Raw genomic sequence first — 27,055 nt, 5'->3', positions numbered from 1 at the left:
TTGTGTTCACGCGTTCTCCATTATCGGCCTTTTATTCTTGTCAGTTGGTGAACATATTTCTATCCAGCAATTATATGCTCGGCTTCATGGGTCGTTCGATTAGGGTTCAGTGTCACTACAAGTTCGACACTGTTGATTAACTTGCGAGCAGTTGTTTGATTAATTCGAGTGCGTTATATCTGAACACTCCAAATATCTATCTGTTTTGTTGACTATCTATCCATCTATCTGGCTATCTAAATATGCCATAGGTATTCGTATTTTGACAACGCCTTTACACGTAACACCCACATAATCAACGTATACGAAGCTAGTCAAATCGGAAGTCAGAAATAGAGAGGTTCAAAAATTTATTTGTAAGGCTATCTATATGTCGAGAGGCGTTTGGTCTAAGCTGACTAGCAGCCTTAAGTAATGCGTAGTGCGGCGCACCCACTCGTGATCTGGTGCGGATGTGTAACCAACCGCCTTCACCTAAGTGTGTCCAGCAAAATTTTTGAGTTCTGCATCACTGTCGGAAACCTACGGAACTACATATTTCAGGGAGTTCTTTACCACTACGCATCTATCCACCTACATATATTTATTTGTCTATCTGTCTATCTATCTATCTATCTATCTATCCATCTATCTATCTGTCACATTATATTACTATGAAGATGTCTAAATATCCGATCCACTTTGAGTAGCTGACACCACGTAGTTTAAATTCTTCTCAGTAGTATTCAGATTGGACCAGTTTGGTGCAGTTCTGGATTTATTTCATTATATCACAATTGCTAGACATTATATTGTCAGATTTATTTCTATTCCTATACAGTTGATAGTAATTCTAAGTGTCAGTGTCGATATAAATCCAATCCAATTACAAAGCGGTCATAATCTGGTCTTATTTCAATGCTACTTTCACTTGTATTCAGTAATGTCTACCTAGTCTTATTGTGGTTGTTTATTACTGATATATAAGCTAGTAAAGCAGTTTTTTCACATATATTCAGGAACGCTTATCCCATAAATCTTACCCAATTCACTTCTCCTCGGTCATAAAGTGTTATAATAACGAATATAACACATCACTAAAGACCTAGAACTGTACCCAAACAACAGGAAGTGAACACAAAAATACCGTCTGAAGATGTCGCAAGTATTGGGAGTTTCATAACACTTTATTCAGTAACACCCATAATTGAATCGCGCCCACCCAGTGAAATCAAAAGTCAGGAGCGAGGAGATTCGAAAATACATTTCATAGGTAATCAATTTATCGAGAAGTGACTGATCTAATTTGGCTAGTGGTCGCACGAGAAGTTGAAAACGGCGTTCTCACTAGTGATTTTGAGCGGATGTGACCGGACTCCTTCAGCTGGGTGGATCCATCGAAACGAATGTTGTCAACATCAAATGTCGAAGACTTGTAGAGCTATCAATTTTGCGGGTTTATTTACAAGTCTGTTTGTACAGTCTCGACACGAAGATATTGGATATTGGAAGCTCGGACCACTTTTTCAAACAGTTACGGCAAGGTAATGGTTCGAGATATCTCCGTATACTTCATTAGACATCAAGATATTTGAGCTAACAATCAAATAGCATGGATTTTTATATAAAAGTCGCAACATTCGATGCAAAGTAGAGACCCTAAGCAACTTATAAGTTACAATACATGTTGATTCAGCGATGTTACTAACTTTCTGAGTTATTTTTATGTTTAGGAGCTCAGTTAACAGTAAGTGCTTTCTTCATCGTGTCTTAGTACTAGCGTTTTTCTTAATTATGATGTCTACAGAGTGGTGAGGCAGCGTCTGAACATATACACCTCTCTCTGACAACGTTTGGTCGCAACTAACCAAATGAATTGGACCTTGCATTTATTCCTTCAAGGGTTTCTAGGTACTGTTTCGTATTTTGTTATCCTTGTAGACCTGTCTAAAGCTCCATAGGTTTATGTCTTCTCACTTTTCAGGACCGTTTTTCAAAATTTCCCCAAAATTAACCTCAGTCTTCAGTAATAAGGATAGTAGGTTGATGAACCTGTATTAATCCTGACGCACTGCTTTCCAGTGAAGGTCCAGCTTCTCCTTGAAAGTATTCACTGATGGGGCTGATACCACTTGTTCGGGTAAGGCGTTCCAATGATTGACTACTCGATGAGAAAAACGGAACCCCACTTTAAGTTTATTAGATCTTGGTTTATGAAGCTTCTTGCTATGACCGCGGAGATTATTAGTGCTGGAGGGAGCAAAAAGATAAGACATATTAACACCCAAATCATAATTAAAGATACGAAATGCCAGCATAAGGTCACCTCGTGTCCTACGATACGACAAGGGGAAAAGATTTAGGCGTTTTAAACGCTCATCGTAAGGGAGTCTAGAAAGACCCTTCACTAATTTCGTTCCCACACGCTGGACACACTCAAGGGAGTTAGTATCCTTTACCAGACATGGGCTAGCTGCTTGGATACAGTACTCTAAGTGTGGTCTTACATAGGTGGGATATAAAATTCGAAACGTTTCCTCGTCAAAAGATTTGAACGCTCGGCGAAGTGACCATAACGCTCGAAAACCTTTGACAGCGGCTGCTTTGCAATGTGTAGTTGTTTTTAAATCATGACTTAATACTACTCCTAAGTCTCTATGCTCTTGAACGCATGGAAGAGGTTTACCCTCAATAGTATAACGGTAACTATTACCGTGACCGATGTGCATTAGTACACTCTTCCTAACATTGATTTCTAAACCCCACTCTCGAGCCCATCTAACTAAATCGTCTAAGTCAGCTTGAAGATAAACATGATCAGCCGCACTTTTTATTGTTCTCCAGATTTTTACATCATCCGCAAACAATAATGTCGACCTAAGTTACAGCGGTAACTCATTAACGTAGAGAAGGAAGAGCGGGGGGCCTAAGATGGTGCCTTGGGGTACACCACTTTTGACCGGCTTAACCTCTGTCCAGTGTTGAGAACTGAGGTTTGGATCCTTCTACCTCAAGACAATGTATATTTGCAATAGTTTGACAGGTTTTTAAACTAACGGTTGCGCGGTATGTGTGGCGCACAAAGTTTCATTTTCAGTTTGTAAAGGACAGGAGTCTTGATGGCCTGTGTGACTCCTGGCAATGATGGTCTCTCAGTTGGTCCAACCTTCTTTTGAAAGTGTCGGTGGATGGAGCCCCAACCACGTGCTGAGGTAACGAATTCCTCTCGTTGATGACTCGATGGGAAAGTCAATATTCAGCTGACAAGTAGTTTGTCCTTGTAAATTCTCTGCTTTGGAAGACAAGAAAAATGAGGACATATCAGGTGCAGACTTATCACTAAGCAATTTGAAAACTGTAATCAAATCACCTCTAGATTTTCGATATGACAACGGGAATAGATTTAGCTTGACCAGTCGAGCATGATACTGTAGTTTCGCTATTCCGGGAATCGGCTTAGTTGCTGTTCTCTGAACCTTTTCCAAAAGCTAACTATCTTTTTATAGACATGGGCTGGCCTCTTGTATGTAGTACTCAAGTTTGGGATGCACGAATACTGTATGCAAAGTCAGAAAGTTTTTAGCGTCGACATGGTTAAAGGCCCTACGTATCAACGATAAGGCTCTAAAACTTTTGGCATCTATTGCACGACAGTGTGCAGTAGTCTTTAAGTCTTGGCTGACAGTGATTCCTAAGTCATTGTATGTTTGGACAACAGATAGCTCAGTGTTATTCATCTTGTATGTATCTGTACCATGATGACCGATATGCATCACAATACACTTGGAAGTATTTATCTGCAACTGCCAAGTTTGAGACCATTCAGATAGTTTCTCCAGGTTATTTGGGAGTTCTAAGCTATCACCTTTGCTTTTTATCGCTCTCCATATCTTGACATCGTCAGCATATAGCAAGACTGGTGATGATAGTAAACGAGGAAGGTCATTTACATACAAGAGGAATGACACTGGCCCCCAAACTGTACCCTGAGGCACTCCGCTGAGCACAGTCTCTCAGCTAGACAACTTGGAGTTCACTCGTACTCTTTGTTGGCGCCCAACTAGAAAGTATTTTATTCACATCAATAGATTCTCTCCAACCACGACATTTCTTAACTTATATAACAGCCGGTTGTGCGGAAGCTTGTCAAAAGCTTTGCGGAAGTCAATATAGGCTACGTCTACAGGTAACTTTTGGTCCTTAAGAGCTCGTCAGTTTTCACGAGCCACTAATAAGTTTATGAGACAAGAATAACCTATTCTAAAACCATGCTGCTTCTCCATAAGGATCCGGTTTTCATAGCTTCTTATGAATAATCTTTTCTAAGATTTTAACAACCACACTAGTTAGGCTGACGGGTCGGCAATTCCCAGGTTTATGTTTCGTACCTGTTTTGAAGACAAGACTTACCATGGCGTTCTTCCAGTCTTTTGTTAAACGACCCTGGGTTACGGATAAGTTAAAGCATATACTTAAATGGTTCGTAACGAAGTTAGGTAATTCTCTTAGTAGCCTAGGATGCGTCTCATCGGGTTCCGTGGATTTACCTATACCAAGCTTATTTAGCAGACCAAAGACATCGAGTTCCTTAATGGTCACGCTGTCCAGTGTTTGTGTGTGGGGATTTATATGTACTGACGGGAGAAGTGTTTTTACGGTATATACATTGCTAAGGTAGTTTGAGAATACTTGAGCCTTACCAAAGTCGTCCTCCACTAATGATGACGCGGTACTGTCTCTCCATATTGCAGGAATATTTTCTCTTCTTTTTGTCCTTTGGTTTATATAGGAATACAAGCGTTTAGGACATTCTATGGATTCCTTAACGATTTTTTCTTCGTACAACTTTCTAAACTTACGGAGGGTCGAGGCAAAGGTATTCCGAGCTTTGCGATACTGAGATTTTGTCTCATCGGTCCCCAGTAACTTAAATCTCTCTCACATTTTTCTTCTCTTACGGAGAAGTATGCGAACCTCCCTACTGAACCATGGTGGAGTTTCTCGGCCCCTTTGGCATAGCCCAAGGGATTTGGGGTGCGGTAACTTTTAAGTATAAATTTCGAAATACGTTTCAAGCCGTTTCGATTGAGGACTCTGGCTCCATTGTCCAATCTACTGACGATGCTGAGTGCATGATATCTTACCATAAAATGTTATTTAATTGTAATATGTATTGTGACTCCCCTGTTTTAGCACTTGCTATAGGATGCTTCTTTTGTCATATTTTGTAGTGATGTATTAAAAGTTTGACTTACTAGTACGTCCCTCTATAACTTTTGAAAAATACTCCCTTAACCCCTATCAAAATGTGATTACTTCTGTGAGCTAATAGTGTACAGGACTTCATTTTTAAGAGGAGAAAATAATTTCAACGTACTACAGTGACTTAAGATTGAGTGTGATAGCTGTTCTAGTTCATGTAATCATTAACTATGTTTTGGAAATATTTTGTTGGCACAAATTTTCACCAACCAGAAATTCTAGACTTCCTTACTGCGCTCTACATAATACTTGTAATCTCTTAATGAAGACCCTTAATAAGATGGATTGCGATCCGTCTCTGTTGCCTATCTAAATTTGGAGTGTAGTGAATTTCCATATATTTCATTCGTTCCTCTAGAACCATGTTTAGCATGTTTCTGTTCTTAATGTTATCCTTCTCCCTGTTTCTTTTGTTAGTTTCCTCCCCTTCTCTTTGTGGCAGTGTGGTGATTTCGGACCAGCACACGTGTGCCAGATCTTTGTTGATGTCTACATGATAACACCTAGCCAAATCCGTAGGCTTATATTGTTAGTTATAGTGTTTTTTACATATATCAAAAACATGTATGGATTGGTTAGCCAAAAACTACCTAGTACTTCTGCTAACAGACGCAATATGTAATCACCGCCTACTGCTGTCATAGTCCCTTGATAATGAAACATTATTGGACATTCTTGTTTTCGAGATTTGTTCATAGAAAGGTTTTGTCACTGCATTTGGTGGTAATAATGTTTCTTTTTAAATTAAATTAAAAATAAGCCATCTTTATAAATAGATGTTTTGAGTAATCTGGTTAGGCGATGGGCTTTAACTCCTTACCATAGTTTTTGCAGCGATTGTATTCTTGTAATAAAATCGCAAAAATAGCTTCATGACCCATCACAATGTACAGGGATAGGACTATCGAGCGTTACTTTGAGCTTTTCGACAAAATGCACGTAGTTGAATTTAAATTTTGTCACCCTCCCACAGTGCCTTAACTGATCATTAAAAAGGTACACAAATCTAATTAGTTTGTTTTTGCTTAGTGTATTATTGATAGCCTTCTCCAATTGTAACTAATCAAATCCCTTATAATTCTATATTTGCCAGTGGTTTTCGAATTTACGGCACAAAAGTCATATAACAACTTCTAATCATGCATCTTAGAAACGCACTACGTTGCAGTTGTAACGCTCGGTTTTCTCGTCCATATGAATGGGACGCTAATTTACCTTAACCGAATATCTAAACTAGATATCCTCTCAGTGTCTATTCTACAGGACTTGAACACAACTCAGATCAAAAACACGTGACTCGTCCAACTAGAGCGTAAGTATATTCACACACCAAAAACCGACAACAATCACAATAATAATAAGGGTGGGAAAATATATAACTCATCTAGTACCTGTTAGACTATCCACTAGTCTGACTAAGCAAACAACCAATCATTATCTCCCCCCCCACGTATCATTTACTTACGCTAGAGATTTTTAAGGTTGTTCGTATGTAATTTCTCCAACTAATTTTTTACTATCACTTTACGGCATAAATTCTAAATACAATATTTTCTCCTTTTGTGTTAGAAGCCGTACCATTTTTACCGTATTATGTCAACTGGGCTTGCCCTTGGTTTCGCTGTCGAGGGTGCACCCTGGCACTTGGTTTCTCATTTATTCCCAGATAAAGTTGGTGGGCGACCAGCTTGGCTAGCTCTTCAACACTTACCATCTCCTAGTGAACTAAAGTGTGCAGTATGTTTGAATCCAATGTGTTTCCTCTTACAGGTATTGTCAGCATCCTAACTACTTATGCTGCCTAGATATACTCCCCTCTATCTGAAAAACCTGACTGTTTTCATCGGATGTTATTTTTATTTATGTGCCGAAATAGTGAATGTCATTATAAGCCTGATCATGTACCATTCTATGTGTTTCGATCTCAGTTATCAAGACAAAATTGCTATTACAGGTAGTTATGTATTTTGTCGTAATCCATCTATTATTTCGAAGCTTCGAGCCCCCTGAGAACGAATTTCCCAGTCGCGAAATGTTAAACTCGATGATAAAGGCTAACTCTATTCCATGGGCTGGCAAATATTCATCTATCTGCCCAATTTGTGGATGTAAAGCAGACAAAACTTGTTCAAAGTGTAAAGCCACTTCTTATTGTTCTAAAATGCACCAGGTACAGCGGTTTTACTTATCCGATTAAACATATTTTCTTTTATTGAATTAGGTTCTAGACTGGAAACGACACAAGTTAGAATGTGGTTCGAAATGTCACGATTTCATGTTATTATTCGAACAAAATAGCTTCTTACTTCCTGAGTACCGTTTATGTTCTGAACCTGCAGACAACTTTTCTTCAAATGATGAAAGTACTTCAGAAGAGGTGGAAACTGACACTGAAACTGTAGACCTGGGACTTTCAAAGTAAATCAGTCGTAATGTGACTTTCTGTTATGTACAAATGTGGATGATAATTTAATCCACTACTTTTATCGTTTTATCAAAATGTGACAGTTTTACATGACACTAACCTTTGTACTTGCTTGTTTGACAAATGTTTGAAGTTATTAGGGCAAAAATCATGGACTTCGCCTTTTTTCGTGCTGACTTTTCAACTGTGTCTGAAATCCTAAAGAAACTCATGCTATATTAGTTTCAAATAAGTGTTACTTAACCCCAGTTCAAAGTTATTATTAATATGCTACTCTGTATACAATAGACGTATTACATTATAAACCATACCAACGCATCACACTCATAGACGCTTAGTGTTATTATCTACCTAATGAAACTAAAGTAAGCTTTGTTAAGACCACTGGTTTCTCAGTCATTACCCTGATTTTAAAATCACAGCCCTTAAAATTGTATAAAACATCCAACAAATTAAGATTAGAACGTGGTAGACTGGTTTACATATTAGAGGAATTAGAATAGTGAATTGAATAGTATTAAGTTAGGTCGAGCATTATTAGTACGATTTATACTCCATTAATTAATCTGTGATACTGACATAGTTTACGCTGTATACTCAAAACATGTTGCGTTTAAGATGGTTTGATAGCAAAGTACTTTCTTGCATTTATTAATTGTTGTTAGAAAGACAGCTAATGATGCAATGAAGAACTTCCTGCAAAAGTAATTGTGGGTTGTAAGAATGTGGAAAAAAACAGGGCTAATAATATCAACATGTAGGGACAAAACAAGTTATATAAAGATATGTCGAAATGAACATTTTGATTTGTGTTTCACGATATTGTCCAGTTTTTCATGAAGTAATATTTACACAATAATCGTCATATGGTTTAAATTTATGTCATTTACCTACATATTTTTATGAATTTATTGGCGACTAGGGGAAATGTGGAGAAACTTTATATACAGTGGTCAATAACTTTTTAGAACCAGCACTAAATCGCACTATAAAGTTGTGACTCAATCGTTTAGGTATCCGATTTTCGAATATTGTCATGAGTTTGAGTACCGTTTCAGAGACTTTATCAGTCTCATACAATTTACCAAGCACTTCCTATATATGTTGGGCTTACACGTATCCAAATCAATGTATCGACTTAGCAGTAATCCTATACAACTGTAACCTTAGCCTTTAATCCATGCAATAAGCAGGTCTGTCTATTTCATAGCATATCTATCTTCAATTTTATTACAGTAATGTTCTTTTCTGTGAATACTTTCAGCCATTTTCGAGTAAAGACAACAGCTTTATTTTCTTGCCACAAAAATGAAAGTGTGGTTTATCATTTTCACCAAGACGAAACACGCTAAATACTCAGGTGATATGTAATAACGTTTTCATCTTATACGTTATCCTTCTGTTTCTGGTGTTAGTAAAAATCGTTTGTTTGTTTAATGTTAAAATTTTTCAGTGATTCTGAAGTTAAAGCGCTTGAATTTATAGCCAAGAAAGAGACTAAAGAAGAAGCCAGATTTAGAATGTTTAGAGAAGCAATGAAATCGGCTCCTGACCAAGTAATTACATATGTATATTCTATGTTAATGTACCGTTAATTGATTCAACCTAGTACTAATTTGTGATTCATAAATCCTCAGGTTATTTTTCTTGATACTCTTTAAAATATCCAGTAAAGTTCTAGACATTTTCTTTGTAGTTTAGTACAGTTTAGTTAACTCCAAAAAATCAGTGTTGAAGTTATCCCTACACTATAAAAATCATTACATTACTGAAAGGCACATGTGTGGATCTTAGTCATAAGACTTTACTTTACTTGAACACATAAATATTGGTACAAAGGAGCACCGAATATATATGCGCCACATAAGTCACTTGATTTGTGTGTGGGCTGAGATACTGCTCGGGTGCCAAAACCGAAGCAGCTAGTGTGGATCTTACGGTGTTTCGACTCAGCGAACAGATAATGGAAACTGTCTGCTGTAGCTATACTTGTATAACCGTCGACTTTTGGGGAACACCAATTTTGAACTTGAAGAGAAAAATCATCTGACGTGGAGACCCTGACAATTGACTCATCGATTAACTCAGATAGATCACATTGCCATTAGCCATCATTGAAGGGGCTCGATAGAAGACTGTCGCTTACTATGGAGTACATTTTTAGACTTGGATTATGTTCTAGTTTGAGAACGTATTTATCTACGTCTTACTGGACATAGAAATGCTACCGTTAAATACCCCTTGGATTTCAACTAATTATGAGGAAGTTAAGGATATTTTTCAGGAACAAACGGAGGAGAGAGTTCACCGTAAAGGTGATATCCACCCCGAGGCAGCTTGGTATGATATTCAAAAAGCTTTGGAAACAACAGTGATGTATACTACTATTTCAACCAAAAGGTTTAAAAAATCAGTGAATTTCAGAGACGTCGACAGAACTGCTTGGAAACATATCCCATCTGGCTCCAAGTACGCTAAAGTGCAGAGGCAACTTAAACGAACGCTGATAATAACCTGCTTAATGATCGTGAGCATTGGTATGTGGCAAAAGCAGAAGATATGGATAAGGTAGCGGCGATAGGTAACAGTAGGCAACTGTTCAGACTTATCAAGGAAACAGGTATTAAATATATACTTGTTAGTGAAACTATCTTGGAAAGAGACTGGGCTATTGTTCTCTCGCGATCCAGGAGATTAAACCGAAGGGTAGAACACTTTAGGGAATAGTTCGAGTGGACTTCAGTACAATTCACTTACCCATTATTTTCATGCATTTTAAATGACGAATGGACATACATCTTTTAACTCTTGATGGTGCTGAAAAGGTTACAGGAAACCTGAAGCGAGGAAAAGCAGCAGGGTCTGACGGTCTAACCTCTGAGATTTTTGAGAGTGGTTGTCCAGTTTTAACAGTTAGATTAACTGAAGTTTTAGCCAAAAACTGAGAACTGGATGTAATCCCATCAGACTAGATTTGATTACTGACCGTCCTAGTTTATAAGAAAGGACTAAAATACTTTTGCAACAATCACAGAGGAATCAGTTTAATTAATTTAATGTCTGAAATACCAGCCCCAATGATATTTCGACGTCTAACTCGAGCTCGTAATGAGCAGACCCCAGAAAAAAACTAGGATGGTTTCTGACCTAGACGTAAATATACAGATCAAATATTCTCGTTTCGGCAGGTTCTGGAAAATAGACACACTTTTCGACGCCTTAAGGTGGCTTTCGACTCTGTTAGTTCATGGAGTTCTGTGGGAGTGTCTGCCATCGAAAGGCATACCGAAGTACGTAAACCTTGTACAGGCTCTCTATTCGGACAATGCTGGTCGAGTCAGAGCTTATGGCGAACTGTCATTAGGATCGGTTACTTCAAGTGGTGCTCGGTAGGGTTGTCTGCTTCCTCCATTTTTATTTAACTTTGCCATAGACATGTTTTTAAAGATAACACTTTCATCGTCTGACTTTTCAGGGTTTGATCTACCAGGAGATTCACTTGTTGACTTAGAATACTCAGATGACATAGTTCTGTTTGGTGAATACGTTGATTAAATGCAGTCTTCCGTTCACCTTAAGCAACAATGTAAGCGTATTTGGTTTGTGATTCTCCTCCTCCAAAAGTAGAATGTTGCTTCAGGACCAGCCTGCGTCTACTTCCGAATTAATGACGGGGAGTGCGTCAGTTGAATATATCAACCGCCTCACTCATTTTAGGAGTTTCATCAGTCTTGATGGTCTGGAGTCTAATGAAATCTCTTTACGGATTCGAAGAGCTCGATCGGCTCTTTTGAACTTTCGTCATTTATGGCATAGGCGAGACATCCGTCTGCCAACTAAAGTGCGAGTATACTACACGGCAGTTCGCTCCGTTCTACTTGGTGGTTATGAAACATAGCCTTTAAGAACAGGGACTATTCGTAGGTTACTGGTATTCAACCATATATGTCTTCGAAGCATCACTCATGTATTGTGAGGCCAGTGAGTATGCGATCCGTAGGTTACGAATGGGGTACTAGATAATAGTGAGAAGTTTATTGATGGGGTAGTAAATCCTCATCTGGTGAGGTGATTAGGACATGCTACGTATTCCCACCCACTGTCTACCTCGAAGAGCGATATTGTCTGGTGTAGTGGTGGCTATATGAATGATATTTGTCTTGCTCATGATTCGGACATTTCATAAACGTACTAATTGTTGCTCTGGTTTTCAGAATGGGCATCAGTCTTGTGGCTAGCGAAGTTAGCTTTCACCGTGAGGCGTTATAATTCCTCTTCCTAGAAACCATCAACAGCTTCAAAGGGGCTGCATGTGGAGTTTGGTTTTAGACACAGTGTACTAGATGCAAGTCATAGATCAGTTTAAGTTGTCAATTTGCGAGTTTTCAGCTCCAATCCAGTTCAGTCCTGTTTGATGAATGGTCTAAAAATATATTGATAAAATGTCTTGAACCCCTAGACTACAACACAACACTAGTTCAGGAAGTCAAGTGGTCACTTTAATCTGTGTACCAAGTTGCTGACTTTGCATTTAACGTCTTTTGGGTGGTCGTAATTAATGATTACAGATTTTGGTCAATCTCTGGAGTTTTTTTTGGTGTAACAATTTCTCATCTTTCCCTAAGTTGTAGGCATATTATTGTCCCACCATATCTATTCTTACTCATTTCTGTTCGTTGTTTTCTAAGCTTCTCACTTCAATCGGTATTAATAGTTTCTTATCTTTTTGAAGTGTGTTAACTCGTGACATTGTCAAGTCATGTGTTGTTTATAGCTATCTACCATATATATTCCTTATTTGTTCTTGTTTTTATTTAGGTCGTACGATTTCATAGAGGTGGTAAACCCATTTGGCTGAGTAACGATCCTGTAGAAGTTGAAAAATGTGAAGTATGCGGTTCCGAACGTGTTTTCGAATTTCAGGTATGACTTTTAAAAACAGTTAAAGTTAATTTCGTTCCATGTTCTACGTTTTTAAAGTATTGTAGTTGACTTCAAACTAACCATATAGTTTTATGCATAAAAGTATGTAAATGAAAAATTTAAGTGATGTAACGTTGTCCACCGTATAATTGTATGGTAATCCATGACATTATTAGAATCATTTATTTGCACAGTAATATATTTGATCATTATATGCCAGTAAAATTAATGCTTTAATCCCAAATGTTAGTCAAGGTTCACTTACAAAGGATTTGTGCGATATGCTTACTAAGACAGTTATTACAGTGTGATAGACTGTGTTGAGTGTGAACTAGTGTTATACATCAAACCTCATTCCCACGATTACTGGTAAGTTGGTTTAAGGAGTTAGTCGTCAACACCAACAAATCTAATCTTTCAGCTATTTTTGAACTGTACACCACGGTTAAAGTCCTTCTCAGCATGTACCAGGAAACAGACAAATTTGCATAGGATTCAAGAATGCTACTCTGTATATGTTTTGTGTATCCTAATAACTCATACTCACGATTCAAATAAGTCACTTCTATTATTCGTAGAGCATTTTTACAATTTATTTTTATTATTTATTTGGACGCATAAATATTGGAACAAGAGTGCGCCAAATATATATGCGCCACACAAAACAATGAGAATTTAAAGAGAAGGAAAAAAAGGTAAAGAGTGTAAAAGAAAAAGAGAACAATAACGAACAGATTGGTGTAAGGTAGTGTAATAATAATAATAGTAATAATGAGGGAACGAAAAGGTACAATCAGAAGAAATCTTTCAGTTAAGGAAGACACAACCACTTTTTATGATGAAAGTAAAAGGTTACAGCAGGATCGCCACTGGCTTCTATTCTGAGCCATATCTGATAACGTCTCTAGCCACTGTGTTGCACCATCTCTCGGACCCCAACCAGGGAATCGTAAAGGACCAACACAAGCCAGTCCTTTGCATCTTTCTTTCATACCACAACACCATGTCATATACTGACCACCTCTCCGCTTTTTCCAACCAGTCCCAGCGTCGGCAAATAATGAACGGTGTGGAATTCTCTGGGACGACATTCGTAGAACATGTCCAAGCCACCAAAGTCGGTGTTTCAAGATGGCGACACCAATTGAATTATCGTCTCTGTACCTGAGCACACGATGCCGAACCTCTGCATTACTGACATAGTGTTGCCACTGAATGTCAGCAATCCTTCGGAGACAGCGATGATCGAACACAGAGAGTCGTCTAACGTCCTCAACTCGGAGAGACCAGGTTTCACAAGTATAGAGCAAAACTGCTCTCACCGACGCGTTGTAGATCCGACCTTTTACAACCAGACTGACATCACGAAGGCGCCAAAGGTGGCCGAGATTGGCATAAACCGCTCTGGCTTTCACTATATGTGCATTGATCTCATCACTCACGCCATCACCAGCACTTATGCAGTTACCCAAATACACAAACTTATCGACTACTTCTATCTGCTCACTATACAGGGTGAGTACAGGATCAGCGTCCTGCCAGTCTTGTAAAAGTACTCTGCACATACCGTACCTACGGACATTGATTGCCAACTGATCAAATGCGGATTGCATGCCTTGGACATTATCGCACAGTAAGACAATATCATACGCATACTCAAGGTCGAGAAGTCTTTCTCCAGACAATAGATCCACACCGCCACTAATTACATCCATCAGAGCTGTTTCCAGAATGTCGTCGATGGCAACGTTGAAGAGGAATGGTGAGATTGGGCAACCCTGCCTAACCTCACTGCTTGGATGGAACAATGGAGAAAGGTGGTTGTATGCCCTCACTCTACCTGAGGTGTTTGCATATAGGGCTTTTAGGATGTTAATAAACTTCTCAGGCACACCCTTATTCAATAGGCAATCCCAGAGAACAGTGCTATCCAACGAATCGAAGGCAGCCCTGATGTCAAGAAACATTACGATTGTTGGCCTTTGATGAGTATGACGGTGTTCTAACATTTATTTTATTTTATTTTATTTGAACACATATATATATATTGGTACAGGAGTGCGCCAAATATATATGCGCCACACAATTTCAGTTCATTAATTGCGTGTGGGCTGCGATACTGCCCGGGTGCCCAGACCGAAGCAGGTGGTTATCTTAGGGGGCCACACCCCGAGCCTTTGACCTAAAGGTCTAACCCACAAGGCAGTGGAGCATCGTAAGGAGATGCAGTCCCATGGTAGCCGGTGACCGAAAATTGGTTCATACGCCATTTGTTCCCGCAGGATACTGGTACCCATGTGCACCATTTGGCGAAGGGTGAAGATATGATCAATACATCCTCGACCAGAACGAAACCCAGCCTGCTCCTCGCGAGTCAATCTTTCTCGGGTTTTGAACAACCTACGAAATATGACGGAAGCCAATAGCTTTGACGCAATGGGAAGTAGACCTGTTCTCCGATAGTTGTTACAGGAACGACGTGAACCCGTTTTAAAGATAGGGACAACTATCGACTCATTCCATGACGTTGGTACACTCCCTAGTTCCCAGACCTTTGTAAACAACGTCGCCAATTCCTTAGTCAGAAAGTCACTACCATCTTTAAAAAGAGTCGGAGGTAAGTCATCTGGGCCTAGTGATTTGTAGCGCTTCAAGAGTTGGAGTCCCTTGTGGACTTCCACCTCATTTGGTGGATCAGTCGTCACCGGCCATGGAGGGCAGGACAATCTGACCTATGTTGCAGGAGCAGCAGGTCAGTCGAACTGCCCTTCGAAGAATTCTGCCCATCGTCCAAGACGTCGATGGATGTTAGTGATTGGCATCCCATCATCCTCGTAGATTGTTTCACTCACACCAGACTTCTTGCTGCCAGTGGCTCGGATGAGTTGGATAAGCTTCTGGTAATTATCAGATGCAGCTGCTGCTTCCAACTCATTAGCACGCTTCGACCACCAGGCTTCTTGGTCCTTACGCAAGCCTTGCTCGAATCCCTTACGTAACATCCTTCGTTTGTGGTTAAACTCACGGTCACCCGGAGTAGACCGACGGGCTTCAGTGAGTTGTAAGGAGCCTGAAGAAACCCAGTGCTTATAAGCGGGACGTTTCGCGAAGCCGCAAGAGGCTTTACTCGCCATTTTCATGGCGTCGTGAATTTGCAACCAATGCTCGTCTATACATTTCGCTGGATTGGTAGCTAGCCTAGAAGCTAGCTCAGTTTGATACTTACTAGCAACAGAAGTTGCAACCAACTTGCTGACATCAATCCTTTGGTGGCGGTCATTTCGTTGGCAACTGAAAAGTAAGGTAAGATTGGCGCAGACCAGGGCATGATCAGAGTCTAGATAGAAACTCCAAAAGAAGCGGCAGTCTTGTACAAAATCACGCCAGCGGTAGCTGATTGCGATGTGATCAATCTGAGTCCAGGCTTGAGATGCAGAGGGAGGACGCCAGGTGGCACATCGGCGATGACTGTGCCGAAAGTTAGCGCTAGCCAGAAACAGGTTGTGGTCTGTGCAGAGTTGCAGTAGACGGTCTCCGTTATCTGTCCTGCGACCAACAAGTCCCCATCGGCCACCTAAACGATTCTCTTCTGTGCCTAGACGCCCAACCTGAGCATTCAAGTCTCCGGCTAGTACTGCAATATCTGTCGAACGCACTTTCTGGAGAAGAACAGTTAACTGGTGGTAGGATTCATCCTTGATTGCATCCAGGCTGCAATCTGTCGGGGCATAGGCGGAGATGACGAAAAGACATCGTTTCTCACGCCGATTTCTTCTCACAGTGACGGAACTTTCTAATCTAACAGCACATAACCGACTGTTAATGGGGATCCAATCGATTAGTGCTCCCTCAGCTCTAGCGCTTAGTGCGACGCCAACGCCAGCAAGACCAGACGAAGATGCCACAGGGTCCCCGGATAAGCGCACGTAAAACAAGCTTTTTGAAGCGACAGATGGAGAGCGAATTTGTAGTACTTCACCAGAGTCTTGAATACGATTCTCGGATAGACAGCAAACATCGATATTAAGAATTTCCAAAGACATAACCAGCCCTATCTGTTTTCCAACCTGCATAAGTGTGCGAACGTTGAAGGCAGCCAGTTTGAATGGTGCACGTGGTTTCAGAAAAACTGCTTCAGTATTCGTATTCGGTGGTAGCATACAATTTTCAACCAGGCAGTGATTCGAGAACGTTTAGATAGAGTCCAATTTCCACCATAGACGGGCTGCTGTATAAGTCGAAAAAATAAGTATAGACAGAGTAGGAATAAAAGAGGGTGAATAATGACGTAGTAAATAATAACAATAATAATAATAATAATAATTTTAATTTGAATCATTTGATTGTTAGTCGAAGCAAGAAAAGTAGTTTCCATAATTATTCACAGTTCATCATTTGTGTGTGGGCTGTGATACTGCCCGGGTGCCCAGACCGAAGCAGGTATGACTATGTTTGTTGTCTGCACTTATACCTGGAGTATTCTGCAAGTTCGTGTAAATGTTTAGTATTATAAATCCTATCTGAGGTGTTACAAACATGATCGGTCATCGTATAACGAAAACCGCTGCGTCATATGCAGATTTAGCCCATCTTTCACAAAGTTTTGATTTTAATGGGATTATAAATGTCTGTTTTACAACACATGTTTGCTTTGTCTGCGCGACATGTAGTCTTCTCATAGTATGTATTCTGTCATTTCTGTCTTCGTGGTATTACACACTTTTAATGACAATTCTATGTAACAAGTATTCGGAGACGGCAGAAATCTTAATTGAACCTGTAGAAAGTAATTCCCTACAGATGCTATTCTAAACTAATCCTCAGACTGTTAAGCACAGAGTCTTAGCTTAGCTTAAGTCAGATCAAGTGAGCTATTTAAGTTGATAAACTCTGCCATTAGTATGCAAAAACAAATAATACAGTCTATCAAACAAGGAAAAAGAGCGACGTAAATAACATACCGAACAGTAATTAGAGCATAGGAGAAATAAGTCGACAAAACTAATTTATTTTATGACAAACGTGAAAGATTATGATTGATGAATAAATAAGGGATAGTCATACGAAGTCAAAGAGAGTCAATGAAGTGGTGGGCGTTAAATACTGTCATTAGTGGGTTCAATAATCAATCACACCTTACAAAACCTGTAAATCTGTTTTTAATCACGGTGTTTAGCGGTCGATGATTTATGAACAATTAATCTTGACTTTTCACCTTGTTTGAAAAATTTAAATTGGTTACTTGTAGCATTGCATTTTAATAAAAGAGAAGATTTTGATCTTTTAGAGCGTTGCAGCCTCTTCAATGTTGTTTGAGTCATCGAGCTCACAGTTGATTATATATATATATACTAATCCATCCCAACCAACCACTGGTAATCGTAGTAGTGTCATATTTCGTTTTTAATTAAATAACTAAAAACGCCATTAAAAGATTATTAAATGCATCTATTTTGTACAACTGTTTTTCCAAACGTTTTAGTCACTCATTGACCCATTCCATTCAATTTTTTCATTCGCAATATTATTAATCTGTTCTGTTTATCTTTTGCGTGGTTTTGTTTACTGCATCAAGTCTATATTTAGGGAATATTGTGGTTAAAAACATGGAAATGCTTTTATCTTGCTTTTGCAGGTTACTCCTCAAATATTGTTTCACTTAAAATTGGATAAAGTTGGTGAATTAAATCCAGATTTCGGTTCGCTTTACGTTTTTACTTGTTCTAATTCATGTGAACTTCCTAGAAGAAAAAAATGTACAGAAGTATCACCTTCTAAATGTGATAATGCATTTATTGAATATCAACGTGAAATTGTCATTCGTCAAATGGTTCCATAATTGATTAACAATTATTTTTATGTGAAGGGTTAGATGGCTTGATTTTAAAATAAAAATTGATCCAAGTACAGATTTGATCAGTAGTTCTGTTGACTAGATATTGATATAAAACTGTGTAAATCGGTATCACTTTCTTTTTACGGCGTTAGACATTACTACTATCAGTTATTATAAAAGCATATAAAGTTCTCTTTCACTATTTTGTTAAATGTTGGAACGCATCTGTTTTCGTTATTATTTATTATTAATCTGTTGATTTAATCAATTAAAAAAGCATTTAGAATGTTATTGCTACCACCAAACTGATCGACAACCGTATTAAATTTTAGAGTGCTGAAACGATAATCTCTGTCTGTTCATATCAACTTGTAGTGTCTACACCATTGATAGGTCTGTATCGATGGCGTAAGCAGATAATTATTATCGACAAATTACATTTATGTTCTATTGATTTGCAATAATTCCTTATATATAATGAGGGTCTATGCAACTCTTAATTAATGCCACCTAGAAGAATTCCTTTCACACTGTTACATCAAAACTTATCTAAATAACATAAAATATCGAAGTCCCAATATATATTTCCGTAATTTATAAATTTTCCAAGTTACCAAAACAGAAAGCTTGGAAAAATTAACTCTAGAAGTAATGAAAACTGGATATTTAAACGAAGATACCGGTATCATCTTAAAGTTTACAACATACTTTAGCAGGGTGATTAGCCATATTCCTTTATAAACACAACCACGTTAGGTGACTAAAGTCAATTAGCATTCAGCTTGACCACTTAGGTTCCTTTCGGGATAGTTGAAACAATAAGAATTGTCAGTCTATCGAAGTACTGAGATGTGGGTGATTGTAAATTTCCAGTAATTAATATGACGAAACTCAATAAATCAATGAGCAAATCATTTTCTTGTATATAATATAGAATAAATGTGATCAGAAGATACTTTGTATGCAAGACATCGTTGGAACTAATTAGTTTTCTGTATAGACCCTGACTGTTGTTGGGTGCTATATTAACAGTTACTGTTTATCATCGAAATTATTAGTCTTTAACTACGATTAGTCGTTGGAGACTAGGTGACATGTCTCAGAGTTGTCCACAATGACACAGGTGCATTCACTTTTGATTTTCAAATCCAGTACTTCTTCATTCCTAAACCAACCTCATTATGATTTATTGAATATGGCAGAATGACATAAAACAATATAGAAATGGTAAGAATACCAGATGCCTGGTTCGCTCCATTCTCTCCCATGATAATTTTAAATTGGTGAGTCGAAATACATTTCAATGCCATGGACCTGCATAGTGGATTTTTTCGCAGTTCTCACGCCAGTATCATTTTTTCTAACTTTCTGAAGTAATACAGTACATTCGTTTTGTAAACCATTCGGAGCGGTAAATTATATTTCTGATAGTGAAATATCAAATTGTGGTATTCTACTTTCACTCTCGAAATTTCTACGAATGCACGTAAAATAGGGAGATCATTATATTATCAGGTTTATGAATATCTGAATGGCATCCCGCAGGGAAGTTCCTAAAATTGGCCGTTCGTATACTATTATGGAAATATTATATTCACTTGCTAGATTATTAGAATAAATCCATGTTTTGTTAATAAAAAGGATTTGTTAGTCCTGGTAGATTTCGATACATACATATTTATAATTACACCATTAGAAAGTCTTTAGATCCCACTATTAACATTTCATTGTTCTTCAATTATTATCAGCAACATTGTTAAAATATAGGAGTACAAAAAGATTATTCTGTGCGGTGGATTGGTGGTCAAGCGATTTGACTTTAAAGCAGTAAGTTGCAAGTTCGGTCCCTATTCCGAATAATTTTGCTCAGGTGGTCGGATAAATGACGGTCTTGAATTTACGGAATATAATATATCCAGTTTTTACATCGTCCTTTGTTGTCTTACGATTGGTGAAAATATTCTGAAGCTTAAATTAACTACTTGTAAGTAGTAGAAATTTCTTTAAAAAATAACTCGGTCGCTTTAACACTTCAGATTGAACGATAGCTGAATTCTTGATTAGATTTGAAGGAGATAACTAACTGGTAATTATGCCAAGACTTTGTTTCATTTACCTGATGAAAATCCAATAGATAAGTTGATATTATAAAGTATATTGTTGAATTTCGCCAATAATTATTTTCAAAAAATTAAAAAGTCTTGTCTTAAATTTACATTTTGTCCAGTTGGTTGTAAAATCTTGCAGTAAATTTTGTTATGTTCTTATGCTCTGTGAGTAAATCGCCAATGAGGACATTAATTTATACGACCTAGGCATTGTGCCAAACCAGTCACACGATGACCAGTACGAGCAGCGTAGAGTTAACTCTGAGTATTGATTCTTCTCTCCTAGCTCTGTCCGTTTGAGTCCAGAACGCAATCTCATATTTCACTGTTTGAATAGTTCGTTTTAGACATGCATAGCCTATATACAAGTAAATCATACCATAAAATAGAAAGTAACAATTATAACAAGGCCAGAGGTGACTGTGAGTATGAGATACTGTAACTAATAAATTGGGAATAACTTAATGATTGCAAATCGTATAAGAGTAGGTAATAGGTAGAATGAAAGGTTCATGAATATACATATAATCTAGTTACTCAATAGTTACCCAACTAGAATATATGCAATAATAGTCCATAAGTAATTCCGAGCAGTTACCATTCATATATTCTTCGTTAGGATATGACAAATTTTATGTGAATTGAGTCGACCGAGTGCTGCAGAATAAGTTTGGAATCAATGTGTGCAAACCGATCATTCTTCAGTAATCATCCTTACTTTAGTTGCGTTGTACACTTAGTCAAATTATTTTGACCAAGTTTGCAATTTGGCAACTGAACTAAATGGCTGGACAGATCGGTGTGTCTTGTCTAAAGGTTTGGAGGGATTATTGAGTAACAGTAGACCTGTGTTTCGTGTTGGTTGACATGCATCGGCAAGTTGTATCTACACGAAGAGATGAACTGCATATTATGCACTGTCTGATTTATGCAATCGTGAGGGTGACAGCAAGTCAGTAACGACCTGATCAGCCTAGTAGTAATGTTTCTGGGTAATGTATGTCCTTACATCTGAAGACTCGTTATTATCCCAGATGTCAACCAAAATGAGATTTGTTTTCACGGTGGTTTTGCAACAATCTCTAATGATTGAAAATGAAAATCAATGATATGTATTACAGTTGAGTCTTTCAATTTCCAACCTGTGGATACTTTCAAAATGAGTTCCAGGTTATGATTTTAGTAACGGTATTAGTAATCGTTGGGATACATGCATCGTAATCTCAAAACTCAGTTTTAGGACCAAACGTGATTTTTTCAATGTCATTAGTTGATATCATGCAAACACACTGTCTACGCAGGAAGAAGTAATACTTAATGTTATTAGTTGGATGCTGACAGTCGACACATTTGAACTCCACTTGTCGAGTGTTGGACAGTTATCAACCGAAGGCAAGAAAAGACGGTTGTGCATTATCGTGAGTTGATTGAAGTTAGACAATAATATCATTGGATATTGATCCCGTGGTTTAGTGGTTAAGTTTTTACGTGAGAGACCGAAGGTCCTGGATTCTATGCTGTATAGTTGGGGAGTGAATGGGCATTGCTGAGAAGGCTCATGTTAGATCTAAACAGCTAGTCAGTGCCCCCTGGTTTCCAATCGCGGTCTAGCTAATATCACTTCGTGATTTAAATTTTATCTTAATATCAGGTATCATGTATTTTGTTTCATATTTTGACGGTCACGTTTAATTATCTGAGTAAAATGAAAAATTATTGAACTTTTTTTCGACGACATTTTAAATGGTTGCTTGTTTATAATTTTCTGGCAACATTTAATATAGAAATAATAAATTAGATTAAATTGTCGACCCAAGGTCATCACAGATTGAGTTACATATATTTCAATATTAAAATAATGAAAAACTACATATTTATTCTTGTATATAATGTAAGTTATTCTACGTGTTATTGTACACTGACATCCCTTCATTCTTGCCTCTTTTCGAAAAAATACCCCACCCCGAGTTTCATTTAGTTAAAGTTATTCAAGGTCGTTCTGATGATGATGAAGTTTGAAATCCAATTCTAATTTGTCAAATTTACTGTTTTATCTATACAATACGAGTATTTCAAATAATTACAAAAAGGTAATCTTAATATTATAAATGAACAGATGGTATGTCAATTAATTTAATTTTAACCCATTTTATTTATTATAAACAAAATGATAAGATTTTATGTCATGGAATTAAGATTTTTGGTGAATAAAACAATTTTCAATTGTGTTTAGCAGAATGTAGATTTACTAATTAATTATGATGTGGACTAAGGAGAATGAAAATAGTTTTTTGTATGTTTTTTGACTGCTAACATAAATTCATACTTGGTACCAAAAAAATTGTGGATAAATAATTTTTGAATAAAACAAATAGGTGAAAATGAATGGTGTTTAGAGTCTACTTTCATAATAATTGAAGGAATATATAAAATCAAACATTTTATTTTAACTAATCTACCACTGCTGTTTTTTAGTGCTGATTGATAGATAAGTACTTGAATATAATATAATTGTTAAGAAGTGCCTTTAATTATACTTGGCAATTACATAAAAACCCATGTTTAGTTCGAATAAGTTCAACCAGTTGGAGCCATATGTTAATAATACCTGTGGCTGACGTATTGTTTTCCTTTTATAACTGACTGACCAAGTATTCAAGTCACTACTGATTTCAGTATATTTTCTGGACACATTTTAGCTTCATATTAAAGAGTGATAGTGATCTACGGTCACACAATCGTTCAGTGTTCAACCTTAACAATTATCGTTGACATGACTTATATTTAGTAAAAATATTGCGTATTAAATTCGTTTATTCAAATGATTACGCACTCTATTTTTAGCTGCATTTTATTGAAGAACTAGTGTACACAGACTATTTTGTGTTCAGTGATAAGTAAAAATATTCATAAAAGCTTCTTATCATTGATTTTTAACATTCTGAACATAGTTATAGGTTGTTTTTTAATTATTTTAACAAAATGTTATTCAGAAGGTGAAATTTAAGGTGTTCCTAAATTCCTTGATTAATCACTGATTAGTGATTGCTGATACACTTCTTAGAACCTATCACTTATATAAGGGACTCAATATTGAAAGGTATTTTTGTTACTGACAGAAGTTTAAAAGATTTAGGAAGGCTTTATTTGATCTACCATTCATACTCACTAATACTCTGATTTCTTTGGTTATTGCGATAGACTGATCAACGCCATATTCAAACACGCAATCATTAAGGTTTTGAGAATGTCACGGGTCATACTTCAAAAATAACTTGTCTACACTAGTCATTCACTGGTTACTAATGAATAAACGGTTGTATGGTTATGCGTTTCACTAAACAAACATAGGTCTATGGATCTGACTTTCAGCCATTCTATTTTTAATTTGAACAATTACGATGCTGCCGGTTTGGCTTAGACCAACTAAATGATTTATAGTTATTCTGTTCTTCTAAAAATGCATTGGTAATCCTAGTCTAGTTTATTCAGATGTTCAAGGTAGCAACAGGCAGCTGAACAAAATCTTTCTGTACATAATTATCATTTCAGTTCCAATGATTGTCACAGTAAAAATGAATCAGTTTCCTATGCAGGGTTACATCATATATCTTAGCTAGTAAATAAAAAATTCAATAATGAAATGAAACTTTTTGTTTCCGTTGAGATGACTATGAATAGCTTTATCCTAAAGTCTGCAAATGTGAAAGCACGTCAGATAACAACAAATCGTCTTCGGTTATTCTGAAGACAATGTAATGTATTTATTTGAGGATACTGATCATCAAATAGGGCTTATAGTGAAAGAAGTAATAAAACCAAATTTTCTCTAGACAAGTTGAAAAGTGTCAAACTTACTGACACGATGCCTATAAGCTTTTGCTCCCCAATCTAGTTCTTAATATTTACGGGATAGAGTCCACTTACCAGAAGAGATAAAAGAAATTCTTCGTTTAAGTCCTGTCACTATTGAAAACTATTGTTATTTTCCTTAATATTGGTTAATCAAACAAGTGAACCGTTATTTTGTAAAACTATGACATTAAATATATCTATTAACAACTAATTCGGTTTTATCTGAATGAGAATTTCATCACAACAAGATTCTTTTCTTTCTTAAATAATGTACTAGAAAAATATTTAGAATAAATACGTGTAGTCTGAAGAAAATATTCGTTTAAGCAAACTATTATTGAACGAACAACTAGTGAAAGTGAGGTTCCATATAGAACAGTTAGTTCCCTTCATGTTTTTTCTGAACTATTCAACTATCCTAGTTTCTTAAATACAGTCGATTCATGTTGTAATAAGATTCTCGTCTAATAATATTGGTGTTTTACTTATGATCCAATATACAATGAGTTGTTCATGTATAGCACCTCAAAATTACACCAATTTAATGAACAAGTCTAATATTTAGTTTTGAGTCTTTTTTTAATTAGCTGAACGAATAAATTCGGATTTCATTAAAATTATGTTATTACAACATTTTACTTCTTGTACAACACTATGCTACTGAATAGGGAAATAATAAGTAATATATAATCTCACAACAAACATAATTTCACAAAATCATAACTTTAACTAGGCAGTTAAAGATATTTTACGTAAATGCTGTTAGTTGCATTTGTTAATTATCGCTCTCTCTCTTTACATTTTATATCATGATAATGGAATTACAAATCATCAGCTTTAATTTCGTTCTGCTTCACTTGTCTTCATCAGTTAGGTTTAAAACAACAGCAAGATTATTTATAACTCTATAATAACAATAATAATAGTATCTGTTATTATTATTATTATTATTATTATTATTATTGTTATCATTATTATTGGTGTCATTAATGGTATTCCCATTTGTTTTACCACAATTTTTTGTTGTTGCATTTTTTCATTGCAAAGTGTTGTTATCATTCATGAAATTAATCACATTTTGTAACATTTTGAACTTATAAATTATCTTCTATTTCTTCTACTATTTTTCTTCTCTTTTTATCACAGTTATTGTAATGTGAAAATCTATTCAACCACATAGTATTATATATACAATTGTTGTCGTTATAATAATCAAAATAATAATAATATTATTATTATTATAACAAAATTCAGAGCTAACGATGGTGGGTGGTTAACAGAGCTGTTTGTGTGTTCTCACCAACGCGTTGGCCACTATGTGTACATGTGAATGCATAGAGAAGAATTTTATCTTATATAGACAAGTACAAAACAACATTAATTGTATGTATGCACTTTGTATGTTTGCAGGTATTTCCATAAGTCTATTATAGCTATTCCATATGAATTGTGATTATTTGTCTGTTTGCTTAATAATGTGTCGTATACTGTCTTCTCGCTCACCTATCGTCTAATACAAGGGCATACAATCATAAGATATAATATTATTTATTTTATTCTAACTAAGAATATCATACTGTTTAGTGCTTTCTATAAAGTAATAATAGGAAGTGTTAGTTTCTTTCTGTTTTAATTTATGTAAATCTGATGACTATTTGTTGTCATTTCGCCTAACACCATTTATAAAATTATTCTTATTTATTCTTATCATTATATTTTAGGAAAGGGTACTTGTCTAAGAAGTGATTATTTATTTGTTTTATTAGATGTGCTTCATTGGTTACAAAAACCACAACATCTACGCTACTCAGTACAAATATGTGTAAATATAAGCAGATTTTTATCATTACAATGAAATGTGACTAACCAATTACTACAACTACAACAACAACTACTACTACTATTACTGTGGTATGTGCTACTTATGTCGACATAAGTAGTATATAACGCTAGTCAGAAATAGAATGTCTATCATCAGAAGGTTGAGAGGATCGAGGAGGGAAGAACGGGAACAGAAATTGGTATGGAAATGCAGGAACAAAGAAGTCTGAGACAGTGAAAATTTCGCAAATAAATTATTTATTGTATAGTTCTCAGATTTTACTATGTTCTGTAATTTTATATTCAAATATATTCGATTGTCCCCACTTGTGTTCTCGTTCACTACGTTACTACGACTACTACTACTAATATTGGAGACAAATAAATGTGAAATAATTGGACGGTAATGTATGAACTTAATTTTATTGGGAGTTTTGATAGTTTCTGAGTTGTTGGAACTGAGGAGAATCGTAGTGTTTGAGGATAATTATACTACTAATAATTTTGTAGATAATAATAATGTCATATATGCATTCCAGACAGTTAGGTATGATTGTTTGCTGAAATTCATAGAGTAACACAGTCAACCTTTTTAAGTTTATGTATATGATGACGATTTTAAGTAACAGTCGATGAATAAATTAGTTATGCAGTTTAGACTAATAAGTCAACTATTATGTGATACCTTTATTCACACTAATGTTGCAATTCTTGTAATTATTCGAATACGATGTTCACAACTTGGATTGTTCGTTTTTGTATGAGAACTCGGAATATCTAAGTGACAAACACGAACATGAACTGAAGTGAATCAATAGATTTCCTCCATAATAAAGTTCTAATCTA

At 36.5% G+C, this 27,055-nt stretch overlaps 1 protein-coding gene across 2 annotated transcripts; it reads left to right on the top strand.

Annotated features, from left to right (window-relative positions):
* The first annotated feature begins 1,221 nt into the window (after window positions 1–1,221).
* PDCD2_1 (Programmed cell death protein 2) lies at window positions 1,222–26,535 on the top strand. 2 transcript variants are annotated; one of them, XM_035733785.2, is made up of 13 exons: window positions 1,222–1,252; window positions 1,294–1,523; window positions 1,559–1,726; window positions 1,760–1,890; window positions 6,811–7,011; window positions 7,047–7,195; window positions 7,237–7,411; window positions 7,463–7,659; window positions 9,120–9,222; window positions 12,485–12,589; window positions 18,225–20,409; window positions 20,462–22,623; window positions 26,155–26,535. In XM_035733785.2, exons 5-11 carry the CDS (start codon window positions 6,835–6,837, stop codon window positions 18,426–18,428), a joined length of 1,110 nt encoding a protein of 369 aa, XP_035587673.1. In that variant the 5' UTR covers window positions 1,222–1,252; window positions 1,294–1,523; window positions 1,559–1,726; window positions 1,760–1,890; window positions 6,811–6,834; the 3' UTR covers window positions 18,429–20,409; window positions 20,462–22,623; window positions 26,155–26,535. The 2 variants fall into 2 exon arrangements, with proteins under 2 accessions (XP_035587673.1, XP_051071093.1); XM_051211062.1 differs by lacking the exons at window positions 1,222–1,252; window positions 1,294–1,523; window positions 1,559–1,726; window positions 1,760–1,890 and having other exon boundaries at window positions 2,469–7,011; window positions 7,463–9,222; window positions 20,462–20,559; window positions 22,491–22,623.
* The last annotated feature ends 520 nt before the right edge of the window (window positions 26,536–27,055 follow it).

Source organism: Schistosoma haematobium, chromosome ZW (assembly GCF_000699445.3).
Source record: "Schistosoma haematobium chromosome ZW, whole genome shotgun sequence".
NCBI classification, from domain to species: Eukaryota; Metazoa; Platyhelminthes; class Trematoda; order Strigeidida; family Schistosomatidae; genus Schistosoma; species Schistosoma haematobium.
This window is presented reverse-complemented; position numbering and strand designations above follow the sequence as displayed.

What these genes read in the sequence shown, in the direction of transcription:
- PDCD2_1 (XM_035733785.2), top strand. Translation starts at nt 6,835, where the DNA reads ATGTCAACTGGGCTTGCCCTTGGTTTCGCTGTCGAGGGTGCACCCTGG. An exon ending in CAATGTGTTTCCTCTTACAG is followed by an intron (nt 7,012 to 7,046) that starts GTATTGTCAGCA and finishes TATGCTGCCTAG; the next exon opens with ATATACTCCCCTCTATCTGA. An exon ending in TGAAATCGGCTCCTGACCAA is followed by an intron (nt 9,223 to 12,484) that starts GTAATTACATAT and finishes GTTTTTATTTAG; the next exon opens with GTCGTACGATTTCATAGAGG.